The sequence below is a fragment of the Crassostrea angulata genome, chromosome 1 (assembly GCF_025612915.1).
Source record: "Crassostrea angulata isolate pt1a10 chromosome 1, ASM2561291v2, whole genome shotgun sequence".
Taxonomy (NCBI): Eukaryota; Metazoa; Mollusca; class Bivalvia; order Ostreida; family Ostreidae; genus Magallana; species Magallana angulata.
In genome coordinates this window covers 27,081,612-27,099,357 of record NC_069111.1, presented here as the reverse complement: position 1 = coordinate 27,099,357, position 17,746 = coordinate 27,081,612, and the positions used below count along the sequence as shown (strand labels likewise).

Sequence of the window (17,746 nt, the reverse complement as noted above, 5' to 3'; positions counted from 1 at the left end):
TGTGGTCACAAAGGAGGTTGAATTAATGAATATTTAACGCACCAGCCTAGATGGATTCGCAGACCTTGAGGAAATTGGACGCTGTGATAATGTCTTGAGATGGTGCGAAATTATATATATAAATCCTGTCATATAAGGATATTATATATATATATATATATATATATATATATATATATATATATATATATATATATATATATATATATATATATTTATTGGTTGTTCCTAGATAAGCATTTTTAGTAATTTTAGGGGTAATTCGGTAAATTAGTGTATATCGCTATAATTCGAATTCGTGTAAGCTCCTCTATAAAGTTTAAAAATTAATCAAAAGACCAAAAAATATAAAAATTATATCATATTATCAAATATTTTATCATCAAATCCCAAGAATGAAGCTTTTGAAATACTTCAATAATTTTATTTTAGTTTTACAAAATATATCCCATCAGGTCAATAAGGACATAACACTCATTCAGGTCATTAGACTCTACCGTATATAAAATGGAAACAAATGCGACCAGCTTCTTCTGTCTGTTATTATTGATAATAAGCGCAACAGTTACGGCCTTTCTCGATATCGATGAACTCAGGAATATAAAATATGGCATAGATATACTCAACAAACCAGTTCTTTTATCTACTCAGGTATGCATTAGGCAGAATCACCGTACGATGTAACCGTATGTTTTGGCATCTTGTTGTTCGAATTTTCTCGGTCTTTTCTCTTTTTTTTTCGGGGGTGGGGGTGGAGTGGGAGAAGTAATGTTTATTATTTTTTAATGGAGGGTTCCTTTGACCTTGGAGGTACATTGGGCAGTTACGGATAATTGACAGTAATAAGATGATGAGTTACTTTGTTCGATCAACAGATCAAAACTGGAAAGAATGTTGTCAACAAAAATCTTACGAGCGAGGACAGCTTTCAAACTCTTGACCCGAAAATCATTACGTCATGACATTTTCTGAAATTTCATACATAAATTACAACGCCCAACACGCTACTGTTAAGCCACACTGGCACAGCAGCCACGACTTTCGGCTTATACATGTTACATATCAGGTCTCCTTAGCTCATCGGCTAATTAGAGTACTGACACTGTACACCAGACACACAGGGTTTGAGTCCCAGTTAAGACTTCACTTGTAGCATATGTTACATAAAAAATACATGTCTCTTTTTATGATGTTTAGCTACAAGTTTGATAAACAATACTTAATGGTTTATATGCGTGTATATTGCACAATTTAATACAAAGACTAATTAAATCTAAAATGTAATCTTGAACTATAGTAACCAGTTACTGGTATTTTCCTGTACTAGAGTTATGTGATGATGATGTCTATGTTGTATTTTTTTTTATTTATCTTTTTAGGGTATTGATAAACAACTAAGTGAAACAATAGATGTGACATCAAAGCATGGCCAAATATATCGCTGCATCATTCCAAGTCAGATGGAGGCAGAAAAACAGAAAGAAGAAGAAGAGAAGATAGCTATGGAGGCTGGAGTTCCAGAGTTACTGAAACCAATGGAGTCTGGTCCATGCCTCTTCAAGGTTAAAAATCATTCCACAATTGGAGCCCTTATGAATATTTTTAATTGTTTGAAAGTTAAGACATTTTCCTAATTTCAGTTCAATTCTTGTAGGATTACACAAATTATGATTTTATAGGAATGATGCTTTTTAAACACTGTAAAAATATGTGTAAGCTACTGCATCAGGATTTGTGTTTGGTCACTTCCAGGTACATGGGCTTTAAGTAGTACATGCATGTTTGTTCATTGGCCACTTGGACTGTCATAAGAGAGAAAACTTTTAATGGTCTAGTGTTCCCAGTTTCACTGATGGAGTCATTGAAAACCTTTAAAGATGGCCAATTCTTTGAACTAACAAAAAGCACAAAAATCAAATTATCATGATTATATTTTAAGTGCCTAAAACAGAATTCTGTCTATGATCAGTGATGATATGACACATGATAACTCATGTTGTTGAAATTAAAAATGACTAAATTTCTTACTACCTCACAATCATCCAACATTATTTATGATCGACAACAAAACTTAGAATAAAGTATTAAGTAAAAACAATGATCATATGTGAATTCTTTAAAGCACATATGTTAGAATAAATTTCATTTATTGATAAATAGAAAAACCCAATTTGTCTCATTATGACACTATTTTTCATCATTTCAAACTGGTAAAAAAAAAGTGGTTGGAAAACCTTAAATGTCTGGAATCATTAGATGTATGCACCCTTGTGATTGCTGTAGTATAATAAACTTGTATTTAAAAGTAATGATGAATAAGATAGAAAAAAAGGAGAATGATTTAATCATGTGCCTTGTGAAATTTTATTTACAGACCAGAGATTGGTGGAGTTATGAGTTCTGCTATGGAAAACATGTGCGCCAATTTCATATGGAAGGTACTGTACTATAGACTGTTGTGTATCTTGTAAAACATTTCATTTTGAGAACACTTGCTTGACAGATACACAATGTCAAGACCCATGATGGACATTGTGGTCACTTAGTAGATCATACAATATCATTATGGTGTCTGACAAATTTATATCTCTCAAATTGTTTTTAATGACTAAGTAGTTTACATGTACATGGGGATTTTACCCACAATTTTAAATGTCAATTTAAAAAAAGTTTGATTTTTAATAAAAACGGCTTCATCATTAAAGATTTCTTTAAAAAAAATTTCAATTGTAGATGGTAGAATAGTTGGAAATGTTATCATGTTGGGGTACTACGAATCTGAGTTTGATTGGAAAAATGAAACGAATATGGTAAGTAAACAAAAAGATATGTTACATTTAAATGTGCGCCGCGTGAATGGCAGCACGTTTTTCGCTCTCTGCTATTATCAAATATTCCAGTGTTATTTTGTGTGCAAATCAGTGAATTTTTATATCATCATGTTGGTGACGACTTCAGGAAAACGATTCACTTGTTCATTTTCGGATTGTTTAGCATTTTTGTGCATATTTTATGGATTTTTATTCAAACTTTTGTCGGTAAACAACGGTGAGTTGAAATCATGCAAAGTTCCGACCGTTACGCCTATTGTGTACACCCCAGCTGAGTTAAAGTCACTCAGGTATAATAGTAGCATGTCGACTCTTAGACTTGATGGAAATGTATGGCACAAAATAAAACTACTCGGAATCAAAAAACGCTACCGTGGTCATAGGTCCAGAAGGAGAAAATTAAAACAAAAGGACTGGAACACAGGAGTCCATCTGGATTTGTTGCGACCTCTGACCAGGAGATTGATTGATTACTCAGTGGACAGGAATCTCTCTTTTTCAATTGTCAATACGCAGTCCATATGTAACAAAGTTGATGAATTTCTTCACCATATTATTGAAAGCAAATTAGACATTTGTTGTGTAACTGAAACTTGGTTAGATGACAGTAATCCAAAACACAGAATTATAAGATCCGATCTGAATATACCTAGCTATACTTTTATTGATGTTCCCCGTAAATTTCGATCTGGTGGCGGAACTGGTATTTTGTTTAAAAACACGCTTCAAATAAAATTAATTAACTCTGGACAGAAAGATTCATTCGAATACTCATTGTTTGAATTAGACTTTCATTCGAAGACCATACACATTCTGATAGTTTATCGTCCCCCATACTCAAGAGCTCACCCCGTGTCCACAACGGCATTTTTTGATGAATTTACACCTTTTCTAGAGGAGATAATAACAACTCATCGCACGGTTATCATTTGTGGAGACTTTAACATTCATTACAATAAAGTTAATGACTTAGATACGATTGCATTAAATGAAATGTGTGATGTAATGGGGTTATGTCAGCTTGTTAACTGCCAAACACATCGATCTGGAAACACAATTGATCTAATCATGATACGTAACAACGATAAAATTGTTTTGTCCGAACCAAGCGAAAATTTTCAGATTAGTGACCACAGCTTCATTCATACCTATATATCTCTACACAAGCCTAAGATCATCAGAGAAACGAGGAAAGTTCGGAAAATCAGTGCCATAAATTCAACACAATTTATTAACGATCTCGTCCAATTCAATCAAAATGCAACCAAACATGAAAAGTTGGACGATTTAGCAAAATTTTACAATTCTGAACTCCGAAATATCTTGGACAAACATGCTCCTGAAAAAGAGAAATTAGTTACGATCCGACCGACGTTACCATGGTTTACAGAGGAATCATGTCGTATGAAGACGCGCTGCAGGTCAGCGGAGAGAAGATGGAGAGGAAACAAGACTGCGGACAATGACCACGCCTTCCAATGTGCAAAACGGGCCTATAGAAAACATCTCAGATACAACAAATACAAGCATATCAATTCGCACATTACTGAGTGTGGAAAAGATGCATCTAAAATGTATAAACTTGTGTTTGGATTGATAGGTAGAACTAATAGCAATCCCATGCCGCCATGCACAAGCGACGAATCACTAGCAGACGAATTTAGTTCATTTTTTATGGATAAAATTCTAACCATTCGCAAAACTTTAGATAATTTTGAAAAATTTGACCCAAATCTTGGATCTAAGTGCACAAACGACTTTAAACATTTTGATTCAGTATCTGACGAAGATGTGTTAGGTGTGATCAAAAACTCTAAGTCCACTACCTGCCCAACTGACCCAATCCCATCAAAACTGATCAAGCAATTTTCCGAGGTGTTATTGCCAACAATTACTTCAATAGTTAATAAATCCCTAACATCGGGTGTTTTTGCAAATGAATGGAAAACAGCAATTATTAGACCCCTATTGAAAAAGAAAGGTTTGGATGCAATTTTGAAAAATTATCATCCGGTGAGTAATTTAAGTTACCTCTCAAAAATTGTCGAAAAGTGTGCTTTAAATCAGTTTATGAAATTTCTCGAATCGAATAAGCTACTACCGGATTATCAAAGTGCATATAGAAGGGGGTTCAGTACCGAAACAGCCCTACTAAAATTATCATCAGACATTCTGTGGAAAATGGAGAGGCAGGAAGTCACCGCCTTAGTCGCATTAGATCTTTCAGCTGCATTCGATACGGTTGACCATTCCATACTTAGTAAAGTATTACAAATTACCTTCGGAGTGTCCGAGTCAGCATTTGATTGGTTTCAATCGTACCTTTCCTCAAGGAGGGCGGAAGTGCATATTAATACGTCTAAATCTCAGCCTAGATGCCTGGACTTTTCAGTCCCACAAGGCAGTATATGTGGACCTGTGCTCTACACTGTATACGCAAGTACTCTACAACAGTTTATCAAAGACTCGGGGGTCTTATTACTAGGTTATGCCGATGACCACTCCGCATATGATAGTTTTAATCCAAAGGCAATCGCAGATGAAAAACATGTAATAAAAAATTTAGAGAACGTCTTAGTTAATATCAATGACTGGATGAATCTAAACAGGCTGAAACTTAACCCAAGTAAAACTGAATTTGTGTTATTTGGAAGTCCGCAGATGCTATCTTTGTCTTCTTCCACTTCCATTAATGTTGTGGGTGCTAGTGTAAATTCATCTGTGTGTATCAAGTATCTCGGTTGTTATCTAGATGAACATTTAACGTTCAAGAAATTTGTCAGCGAAAAATGCAAAACGATATCCTTGAATTTGTTCTTGATCAATAATATTCGCCAATACCTTACTGTCGATTCCTGCAAGCAAATAGTACAGTCCTTAGTTACTAGCCATCTGGACTATGCCAACAGTGTCCTGTACGGATTGCCGGAATGTACCATCAAAAGGTTGCAGTTATTGCAAAATCGCGCTGCTAAACTTGTGCTGAAGTGGAAGTCGACTGATAGCTCTACAGAGGCTCTTAAGCGATTACACTGGTTACCCGTCTATTTTCGAATTAGATTTAAAATCGCGTGTGTTGTTTATAAGTGCCTCAACGATAGTGAAAGCCCAATATACCTCAGAGAAATGCTAAGTATACGAGAGTCACCATATAGCATTCGCTCCATAAGTAGTGTCGCTAAAACACTAAATGTTCCTGCCGTCAAACGCAAAACCTTTGCTGCCAGATCATTCGCAATTTCAGGACCGACCGTTTGGAATGAATTGCCGACAGACATGAGAACTATTCGTGATTTTACTACTTTTAAGCGCCAGCTAAAGGCATTTTATTATAAGTGTGCTTTTTAATTACTATGTGTAGTAAGGGAAAAAAAAACCAAAAAACACAAAAAAAAAAAAACTGTGAACTCTTCTTAGACAACATTTTAAATTCTGCATGTATAATAAATCTATGTATTTTATTTGTGTGTACAGCGCCATTGATTGCATTTTTATTTGTAAAATTGTGCGCTTTATAAATTATAATAATAATAATAATAAATAATAATTTATTAACCTGTATAGTGTAAGGAACTTTTCCTTTCTTTGCCAACTTATAACATCAATTATGTTTTAAATAACAGGAAATAAAATCCAGGAACAAGAACCGATTGAATCGCTACCACAGCCAGCAGTATATTAATGGCTCCAAATGTGACCTTACAGGAAAAGCAAGGAGAACAGAAGTCAGGGTCTGTAGACAATTGAATGGAAATATCATTCTAAATGTTATATACACAATGCCCCTTGTGATAACTTATATTTGTATAAACTTTAATTTGTATGCTGAATTCTTGTGAAAACAAAATAGCATTCTTCTGTGAAGGAATGAGTAAATAACTCATTTCTCAGTTTGGTTTTTAATTATTTTGTCTGACTGTGCTGCTTTTGTAAATCATAAAGGCTGTTGATAAATAAGAATTGAGGGCTACACGGAAACCTCATATTTAAAATTAAATTTTGCATTGATAAAAAAAACTATCAACTCTTGAATTTCAAGATTAATTAGTCAGTTATTAAGTAAAAAAATCCCAGTTTTCCCCATATGTTGAATAATTTATTAAATAATCTAATTGTTTGTCTTGCTTTTAGTTTCTGTGTGAAGAAGGAACGGGTGACTACATAGCCAGACTGGACGAACCGGAGACGTGTACGTACGTGATGACCATACACACCACCAAGATCTGTCACCACCCCTACCTGAAGCTCCCCTCCCAGCAGAAACCCGTCTCCATCACCTGTAACCCCGCCGTCACTGACCAGGTCTACCAGGACTATCTTAAGGAACAAGAAGGTATTGTTTTCAGTGTGTGTAGTAGAATTCATGATGGCCCATTTTTTTCGTGGATTTATTGGGTAACTCCTCATCCGTGATGTAAGATTTCTAACGTTCCAAACTTGGATCATATTTTTTGTCATGTGATTTCCCTATCCTGTTTGTTGCTATCATTCCATGTGGATTGAATGAATGCAGTTTACCACATGCCAGCAATCTTTTAAAAATTTAAAAGTGAAATGTGTTTTTTAACTGATATGAATTTGGCCATCGTTAAAATTTTGTTTGTTTGGAATTGCCACCTGGAGGTTCCTAGACCCAGGAGGGAGGGAGGGGCATTTTTTTTATTTTTCAAACTTGAAGTTTAATTAAGTAAAAATAGATTTAAAAATAGAAATTTCTATATAAAAAAGTTCTTTATTTTAAGTGAGTAAAATTTTATTAGCAGGGGGCAATCAATGAGACAGGAGGCAATTCTAAACAAATAATAATTTTGTTTGGCCTTACATGTACGGTAATTTATTCATGTACTCTATTTGATTTTACACCTTGTTCATTTCCACCTTTTCATACAATTGTGCATAAAATATTTCCCTGCAGTGACATAAACCTTGAAAATTAAAAATATTTTGCAAAATAAAACTTATTCCCTCCAATTTAAAAAAAAAAATGGCCAAAATAAGTTGATATACTGGTAGTATGTAGGGCAAGATTTACACATCAAGTAAAAAAGTATTAATCTACATGTATGGTTCCATGGAATAGTTACAATTTGTATAATTATATAGTGGCTTAATTTTTTTAATCCTCAAAGATTTATGAAACACAGTCTTTATTCATTATACAAACAAGTAAATTCATGGTTTCACATCCCCACAAACCTTTACAAAGTTTGCAATCCACAAAAATTGACATCCACGAACTTAAATGATTCCACAGAATTCAGTAAATTACCCCACTTTAGTTATAATTGTAGCATACTGAAAATTTTATCAAACACAGTAAGGAGGATATATAAAAAGTATCGATAATGTTTTCAGTTGTTTTTAGTATAAAGATGTATAGATATATAAAACAGTTTGGTAAATAAATGGTCAAGAATTTCCATGTCATATTTATCGATAAATGTCAGAGAATGAATTAAGGTTTGCATGCTTTGAGTGTTCATCAGATGAATGGTATGAGGATTATTGAATATTTGTTCCATTTTTTAGAAGAAAAAATACGAAGAGAAAGCTTGGCAGAAGAACAAAGAATCGAAAAAGGTAAAATAATATGCCTACATGGTAATTTTTGGTGGACATGATATTTAGAACTGCAATCATATCTTTACATTATGCTTAACTGATGTCATTAACAAGGCATATATTTTCTTAAATGTGCCTTAAGATAAATGTCCTTTGTTTACATGCAAAATTTATGTACGGCAGCTATATGATTTGTTTTAGAATTAAGAGATGCAGAGGCTTTGTTTAACTCTGATGAAAAAGTTTTGGACACAAAAGCCAGCAGGGAAATCCCAAAGCCAGATTCCATTACAAAAACCAAGAATGGAAGGACATTTGAATTTAAGGATGTTTCAGATTTGGATCCAGATATGTCAAACATAGAAAAACTGATTTCAGAAGGCCTGAAGGATGATATGGTTAAACTCTCAGATCAGTTTGGAGGTAAGGCAGTTTTATTTTCCTTCTGGATTGAATTTAAATTATGAATATTTTTTTTGAAAATTCAAATAAATTGGGTAACAGTCAAAGCCTATGTAAACCCCATCCAATTACTGGCTTGAATAAGTTACTGTTTGATTTAAATATTTTTGGAGTTTCACACTATTGCTGAAATTTTAAAGCAGGACAAGATGCAGACATGAAAATGAAAGTAAAAGTTGTAAAAAATATGGATGACTTGGAGAACATATTGAAAGAGGCTCAATCAGAGGTAGAAAACTTAATGAAGAAGAGGAAGAAGGCCAGTGAGGAGGAAGAAGATTTAGTGAAGGAAGAAGATTTAGTGAAGGAAGAAGATGAATCTTCATTAGATGGTGATGAACAAAAAGACACTACATTAAAATATGAAAAGTAAGATCTTGTTGTACTATTTATCATTCATTTAATTAGGGGCATAGTATGATTTTTAATTACATTTTTCTACTGGTTAAAATGCTTCTCTAAGGAATTTCTTACAGTAAACCAAAATTTAAATGTCAGATGTTTCAACTTAGATACAAAGCCCAAATTTCTGTGTTATGTAAACAATTAAAATGGATTTTAAATTTTGATTACTCTTTAGGAAAATCTTAGTAAAACATTGTTAACAAAAATGGGAATATAATCACAAATTGTGACTATTCATCTATAAAGTCTGTAGTCACCTTGTATTTTAAACAATACTTGAAAAGTCAGTCTTTCGTAGTCAGTTCATCGAAGACTTTAAAGTTTTTCTTTTCAAGGTCTTGTCTTATATATAATCATGAAGAGTTTTTGAAGCTTTCAATTTTCATTTTAGGAAATCTTTCACTGAAAAAATTCAGGACACAGTGAGTGATTTGGACAAGGAACTTGATGGTGTGGACAAAAAAGTTCTTCAGTCTTTCAAAGGTTACTTAAAACATTTTTAGAAGTCTTGCATTTCAGTAGATAATAACCTAATGGTAGGCCATTTTTTTTTAGACCAGATGGAGTGCCTCAGATTTTTTGCTTTTCCTAATAATGATTTATAAATCTTATTCATCAATTGAATTTCTGTCTGTAGAAATCAAAGAAGATGAGATCAAAAGTGTTAGAGAGGAATTCACCAAAAATAGGAACAATTTAGCAGCCATCAAAGAATCACTTCGAAAAACAATGGAGAATGAGTTTGATGATATTATTGAAGAGGTTTGTGTATATTTTTAATCGGTAATGACATACCCAATTATAGTGTTTAAAACATTTCAAACATTTTTTTTAACTCCCCACGTCATTTCAAGCAAAGTTTTGAGGGCATGTTGGAATCATAATGTCCACCTCTCTGTAAGCAAAGAGAAGTTATTCTCATTGTTTCTGTATGTAACTGTATGATGCAATTCAAAGTCATGAAGAATTCCATTGTCATATTTGTATGAGTACAGATGATTGAGTCTTGTGTAAATTTTCGTTTTTGCCCTGACAGGCAGAGGAGGAGACTGGGATTAGGCTTGAGGACAGGGGCGGGGCACAGCGGGAGCTGAGTCAGACCCTCAACAAGCTGGTGGATCGACTGGACAAGACAGAGAAAGGTGACCGATCAAACTGTTCTTTTCTTTTCTTTTCTAATTGATAATTTTGTTTCGTAGTTTTTCTCAGAGAGAGAGTAAATCATTTGAATTGTTTAACTCGCTATCTAGCAAACTAGACATGTTTACGTGATGCTTTTATTTATCAGAAAAACAACAAATTTCATGGCTTACCCCATTTATTTATCACACAGACAAGTAGGGACTTCTTGACAAATATTCGACATAAAGGAGACAGGCATTGTAGCTTACTTGTAATTAGTAGTGAGTAGTTTTATTTGTAATATCACAAAACAAATGTTCCCACAGTTTAGAAATAGGTAGCCTGGTAGCAGAATTGTATCATATTATTAGAGTGTCTTTCCATATATATACTATAGTATTCATCGACTTCCTTACAATTAGTTCAATGAATGTCAAATGCATCAGTACATGTATATACATGTTTTTTATTTTATGAATTTTTTAGAGGGTTCATTTTTTAATTTGAATTCAGACATTCAGAATGTTGATAAAGAGCTGGAGAAATTATCAAAGCAAAATGATAAGTTGCAAGAGACATTAGACAAGGAATTGGAGGAAAAAGCAACAGGTAAGAAATAGGGTTGTTTGTACCATATTGGTTGGATGTTGGCTGTATCATATGATACAATATCATATTATGTATCAATTGTGATACAGTATCATACAATACAGTATCATACTATATTTTACAATATACTATATGTATTGTTACAATATTGTAATGTTTTATGTGATATAATATTGTATCATATAATACTATATTTTATCAGATATTATGATATTTTAGTATTTGATCAAACACAATAATGTATTACATGATACAATATCATATTGCATCATTATTTATTACAGTATTATATTGTATTATATGATATATATTGTAAGTGTTATAAGATACAATATTGTATTTTAAATTATTGTATTGATAAACATTGCATCTTATAATACTGTATGAAATGAACATGTGATTATCATACAATTTTTAGCTCACCTGAGCGGAAAACTCAAGAGAGCTATTCTGATCACATTTTGTCCGTCGTCCGTCTGTCCGTCCGTCCGTCTGTCTGTCCGTCTGTAAACTTTTTACATTGTAAACTTCTTCTTTAAATCTGCTTGGCCAATTTCAACCAAATTTGGCACAAAGCATTCTTATGGAAAGGCAAATATAAATTGCAAAAATGAAAGACAGATCTTCATTCAAAGCGGAGAAAACATCGAAACTGTAAAAAAAAGGGGGGTGCATTTTTAAAAATCTTCTTCTCAAGACCTACTGAGTCAAATTCAATGTAATTTAGCATAAGTAATCTTTATGGAAAGGAAAATATAAATTGCAAAAATTATGGGCTAATTCTGTTTCAAATCTGAGTTATTACGAAAATACTAAGAAAGAAAAGGCGTGTTTCAAGCAATTTATAGCATCCATGAGTCTTGGTATAATGGGTAGGCATGGCCTGGCCAGGGCAAAACAAAAGATTGACAGTTATTAATCTGCCAATCTCATTAGAATTTCAAGATATTTACTGACCAGTATATTTGTATTCGCTGTAAATATTGCTGCAAAATAATGCATAATTGGAATTAACGATTGCCGATCTGAACGGGCTTTTATTTTGCCCCAGTCCTGGTTTGCTTACCCATTTTACCAAGACTCATATTCCATAATTCTAAAACGAGGTTCTTTGTTTAAAGCAGCCATGACACTATATGATTAACGGGTCGATCTGACAATGATGAATTTGTTTGTTGTGCAACAGTTCGTGTACGAAGGGAATCTTTGAAACATGCAAAATACATTGGTGCCGATTTTGTGAAGTAAATTGAGGCTAAATATTTCAATGCGTTGACAGTTTTTACATATGACGGTGGTGTTAGCTTGTTGTGATTTTCGTTTTATTTTCATTTATGCTTTGTGTTAACCTGGGAACTGTCACTTGTATTTCCTTATTTTTACGTATCAAATCAAACAGAGACTTCGGTAAATCAAACAGTTTACTGTTTACCTGGGCAAATTAAGCAACATCTGATGTATTAAGAAAGAACAAAAATGCAATTCATTCAGGCTATCGGTAATTCGGTATCATCTTTTGCGTAATGGGAGAGTAATGCAATATGTTTTGTTGAGATGCTCGGCATTTTCTCGAGTTTATTCAGTTTAAATAGAGTTTAAAATCGCTGACGGAAATATGTAGGTATATACATGTATATGATTCATTTTGAAAAATAAATTGTGTTCTTTATTTGTTATAGTGCTTGTTTCTTGTGTTTAATTGTTTACAATTTCTATTTACTTACCATATTTGAGTGTTAAGCTTTGAATTATAAGCAAGATACAGAGATTTGCTCACTATTCTATGTTTGTACACACATCTGAGGCCATTCAATTTTTTCCATTTTAAATGCCGAATAGGAAATACCAAGTTAAAAATCTTAAGCTGAATGTAATAAACTCATGTGAACAAAATATGACTCAAACTAGCAAAATTTTGAGCTCATCTTGCTTATAATTCTACAATTGACGCTGAAATTTTGGTTGATCATTAGAAATTCTACATGAATTAGAGTATGTTAAATACTTGTACACAAATAAATTAAAGAATGATATGCTGTATATAACTACTCTCTGGGGCCCCCTCTTTATTCAATGAATAATGTGAAATGTGAGTAAATAAAAATGACATCGTTAAAACAGTTTCCATAGTTCTGACACATTTCTGTTGCGGGGATAAAAGTATTATCGCTATTCCTAAGAAAATATTACAGCGGAAAATTATCCTGGTTTGTAGCCATTTCTTATTTTTTAATAAAAATGAAAATAATGGGTGGGCCATAGTAAATTAGAGTGATGTGCCTCTCAATACGGTAACATTGATTTTTATAGCTGTTTAACATGTCACGTGACAACATTTTTCATTCCAGTGTATTCATCAATCAAGTGTGAGTAAAGTTATAAAAGTCACAAGTTTACGCGAGGTAAACAACAGTCATTTAATTATAATGGAGAAGACAAATTAAATTGTTGAATATTTTTAATTTGAGAAATTGAGAGTATTGAGGTGCAATTTTCTTCTTCACATGTATACATGTAGGATTTTTTTGATAAAATACAATAACTATTATATTTAAAAAAAAAATACAATAACTAGTAAGTAGTTGAGGAAGAAAATGTACCTATATGCTCTCATATATTTTGATCGCTTTATTAAGTGGGAGAGGGGGGGCAGAACGAAAATACAGGGAATTAGAAGTTATATACAGTGTACCCCTACCAAATATTTAGTTCTATATCTTGCGTAGGATTTTCTAATTCTGTGTAAAAACAGTATTTCATGAAGGTACAATGTCAAAGATTACGTGTACGCAAAAATAAGTGTAAAATTCGAATACTTTACAATATTTATTTTTTTGTTATTCTACCGAGGGCCATATGGCACAATATCTTTTGAACGCCCATTGTTGCTCAGGTGAGCGATGTGGCCCCATGGGCCTCTTGTTTGACATATGGTAAACGATTTTGTGTCAAAACAGTATCCATAAATATCCAAGATGATAAAGTATGATTTTCATATAATATATGTTCAAGGTGGTCTTATTAAGGTGATGCCTTGGTGAGCTTTGTAATCTTGATTACCTATGTTCACGATTTAGAATTATCTAAAGGAATGTAAAAATCCTCAATTGCTTAAATTATATGCTAATTTTTGGAAAGGTAACCCAGGCTGCATTTAAATCAGAAGTATCCATCAGTGCTTGAATATTACGAGAAAAAAGCAATTTGTGGATATTTTTACATAAAAACGGCACAGGAAAATGGCCCATTCTCTATTGCTTAAGTGCACTTGTTTTTTGTTTGTTTTTGATTAGCCACATGCATATTTGTAAATATACACTTAATATTATTGGATTTCAAGCATTTGATAAAAATTATTGCAGGTCCATCTAAATTAGATAAAACCTTGTCTAGCAATGAACCAACAAAATCATCAGGTTCCTCCTCATCAGCATCATCTTCTCCTGTGTCATCATCATCTTCATCGACAGCAACATCAAAGGATCGAATCAAAATAAGGGTTACAAAACTGAACAAAGGAGAGTATCAGAAAAATGCACTGAAGAGTACCCCAGAGACTCAAAAACTTGAGGAAGATGTCCAAGATCAGCTACAAAAGGCAGGATTAGATCTTGGAAGTAAGTTTCTGTGTTTTCTACAACAATAAGACTTCACAATTTACATGTTTCAGTGTTTTGAATGCAAGATGACAAAAAATGGTAAACAGACTATTCATGAGATTCCTGAATTTGTATCTGTAACTTCTGAGCTTGTCTCTTGGATTAGGTGGGAAGATCCAGGTGAAGATTATTACTGCTGGGTATGTGGATGATAAGGATGATGTTCATCTTCTGTCAGCGGAGGATTCCAGTGCATTCAAAAACATGATAGTTTCTATTTTGGTATAGTATATGACTTCATTTATTTGTAGATGATATTTGACTCTGTCTCTCAACCAATTTAAGAGCAATAACATTACAATAATATTACATGTGATTATTGTCATCCCCTGCTTAAGATCTTTCGTATTACATGCAGTATGGTATAAACAAAATGGTGTCCTGCTGTATTACAGGGAGGGGACCATGAAGCAGCACAGGAGGAAGCTAGGTATACAGAAATGGAGTCCAATTACAACAAGGTCTGGGGCAAAGACAAAAAGAAACCATCAGGGGTCCTTCCATAGGGTAGTCCCCCCCCCCCACACCCTTACACTCGGTGTCTTTCAACATTATTTTATATGGTGATTATTGGTGTTGTGTTTTATGTATAAATGTGAAGTTTATTAGGTTTCAACTTTTTTTTTTACTTCTGTGGTTTCAACAATACTTTAGGACATCAAATTTTGTTGATTTAATGAAATTCATATTTTCAAGGAAATGTAAATTCATGGACTATGACTCTGTCAGTAGACTTTCTTATGATATAGGTGTGCAGTCAAATTTTTGCCTTGTTTTGCTTGTCTTTCCCTTTGACCCCATTGACAGTAGTTGAATTTCAAAATTGGGCTAATTGAAAACTGCAACATACTTCATTTCAATGACAACCATGTGAAAGTAAATTATTACAGGTAAAAAAAATTTATTTACAACTGTGAGGGGGATATAACCTTGCAAAGAGTATCTTTTTTCTATGAACATTGGTGTTCAAGAAATATTGATGAAACCACAGTATAATTATAATCAAACATGGTGTTTGAGCAAGTTTTGGTGCTTTCTTACAAGTAATATTTCATCATTTCTGTGTTTAGAATAAATAGCATATGAAAGTGAAATGAATGAGTGCAATTTTCTTTTACAATGCATTTGTATCTTTTTTGTTTAAAATGTGCATTTTTCATTGGTGTGGATACTCTTTTGATACCATTTAAAAGAATTACTGTGGAATCATCATTGTTCGTAGGGGACCAATGTTCTTGGCTTACGTGGGAAACCCTTGCCCATGAATTAACATCCCCACAAACCTATACACAATCATTTGTTTAATATTTATTGAAATTATCCTGATTACACTATCAACATTAACCCCCCCCCCCCCCCACAAATAAGAATTATTCCACAGTAGTAGTGCAATAAAATCTTGTAGTTTAAAAGCTACAGGTCAAAATACAGGTACTTTGTACATGGTTCTTGCATATTTTTTGTTTTATGTTCTGTGATAACATCTGAATGTAAATGCATACAGTCAAGATAATCACAGTAAAGGTGGAAACTATAAATAAATGTTCATAGGTAGAATATGTTTTTAAGTATTTTTAAGGATTGTTTAAGTTTTTGTTTTGTGCATGGCTATTTATACATATTTAACACATTTATCTTTAAGTTTAGTATAAATAATTTAGATGAAATGAAATGATTTTTTTTTTTTGTTTATGATAATTTTTTTAGTAAATATTCAATGCAGGATTGGAGAGGTTTGATTTAAAATGATCTTTTTTTTTATATAAATTTGTCTTATTATTTACAACCTTTAAGTACATTCTGCCAGTAAGAAATATTTGTAAATTTTGTTTTTGCTGTTATTCTAATATGTTTACTACAACAATCTATGAATTGTCTGAATTTGTCAGGATTATAACATTCCCAGTTGTGCTTATTGTTTGCTTTACCAGTAATTCTCTATATTTAGATTTTGTATTAAAAGCCCACCATCAATGCAATGACAGCTGATTCACTGACTGCAGCATCTTGAAATTATGTATGTGTGATTTGAATTTCATAGAACTAGTCAGTTAATACATACAGTGCAATCTTGACACTAAATTTCATTTGTACTGTAATGAAGAAACATATGTACAACAGTTATACGTGTAGATAGACATTTGTGTGCCTTCAGTCGCTTAGTTTTTATGAACTTGTCAATCAATTGACACATACATGTATTTATTGTTTTTCCTTGTCTCATCTATACTACTATATTAAAATAATAGACTCGAATTTTTGGCTTTTAATACTCGTCTGATAAATCGGAAGGGTACTGTCTTTTGTTTTATATATTTAAAACATCATCTGTACTTTAAGATTACCAATTTGTTTTTATTTTTTCCCTATCGAGCTTCGCTAATCAATAATGAACGAAAATTCCAAAAAAAAAAATCCGGAATTTATCTGGATTTTTTGGATTTTACAATCTTGTGCATGCGCATAACATCCATGCTAAAGTCACAGGAGGCTCTTTATTTAGTTTATGTTTCCACATTATCACATTTGCTTGGATAAACTCTGAAATAATAATTCAAATACGTGTGAATTTTCATTGGAAATTTTTTACTCTGTTCATCAAAGAAAATACGAGAGATAACTCTAAAACAGTACGTTTAAAAAAATTTACTATAAAAAAAAATCTCGAGTTTCGAATGTCAACATGCTGCAATTTTCTGCTATATACATAACAGGTATGTGGGAGGCATTTTAACTGGTGAAGGCCTGTCCCAAAACACAGTTAGGTTATTCACAGTTAAATTATTCTAACTAAGCAGAGTGTAGTGATATTAATCGCATGTACTGTAGGCTCAAAGCTTGGTAATGTAAATGTCATCAATACCTGAATACGGTGTGACGATGTATTTATTTCGTAAATATCCCGGCGATATCATATGCAATGTCAACCCGTGCACGCACGGGTCAAAGTCAAGTTTTAACTAAAAAGAATAAAAGTAGATTATTTAATACTATCATATGCGAACGACATAGTGTTTATAGTAAAAAACTAAACAATAATAAAATACCTACCCCCCCCCCCCCCAAAAAAAAAAAAAAATTGCATACTTCATTGAT

General features: G+C 32.8%; 1 protein-coding gene across 2 annotated transcripts; it reads left to right on the top strand.

The window, feature by feature from the left end:
- Window positions 1-497: 497 nt before the first annotated feature.
- On the top strand, window positions 498-16,995 carry LOC128155816 (protein OS-9-like). Of its 2 annotated transcripts, none has more exons than XM_052817700.1 (16): window positions 498-651; window positions 1,380-1,562; window positions 2,375-2,438; window positions 2,734-2,810; window positions 6,455-6,562; window positions 6,963-7,164; window positions 8,361-8,411; window positions 8,595-8,816; window positions 8,999-9,224; window positions 9,652-9,743; window positions 9,898-10,022; window positions 10,297-10,402; window positions 10,896-10,991; window positions 14,354-14,608; window positions 14,757-14,872; window positions 15,046-16,995. In XM_052817700.1, the coding sequence occupies exons 1-16, from the start codon at window positions 508-510 to the stop codon at window positions 15,154-15,156; spliced, it is 2,178 nt and encodes a 725-aa protein (XP_052673660.1). In that variant the 5' UTR covers window positions 498-507; the 3' UTR covers window positions 15,157-16,995. The 2 variants fall into 2 exon arrangements, with proteins under 2 accessions (XP_052673660.1, XP_052673651.1); XM_052817691.1 differs by having other exon boundaries at window positions 8,996-9,224.
- The last annotated feature ends 751 nt before the right edge of the window (window positions 16,996-17,746 follow it).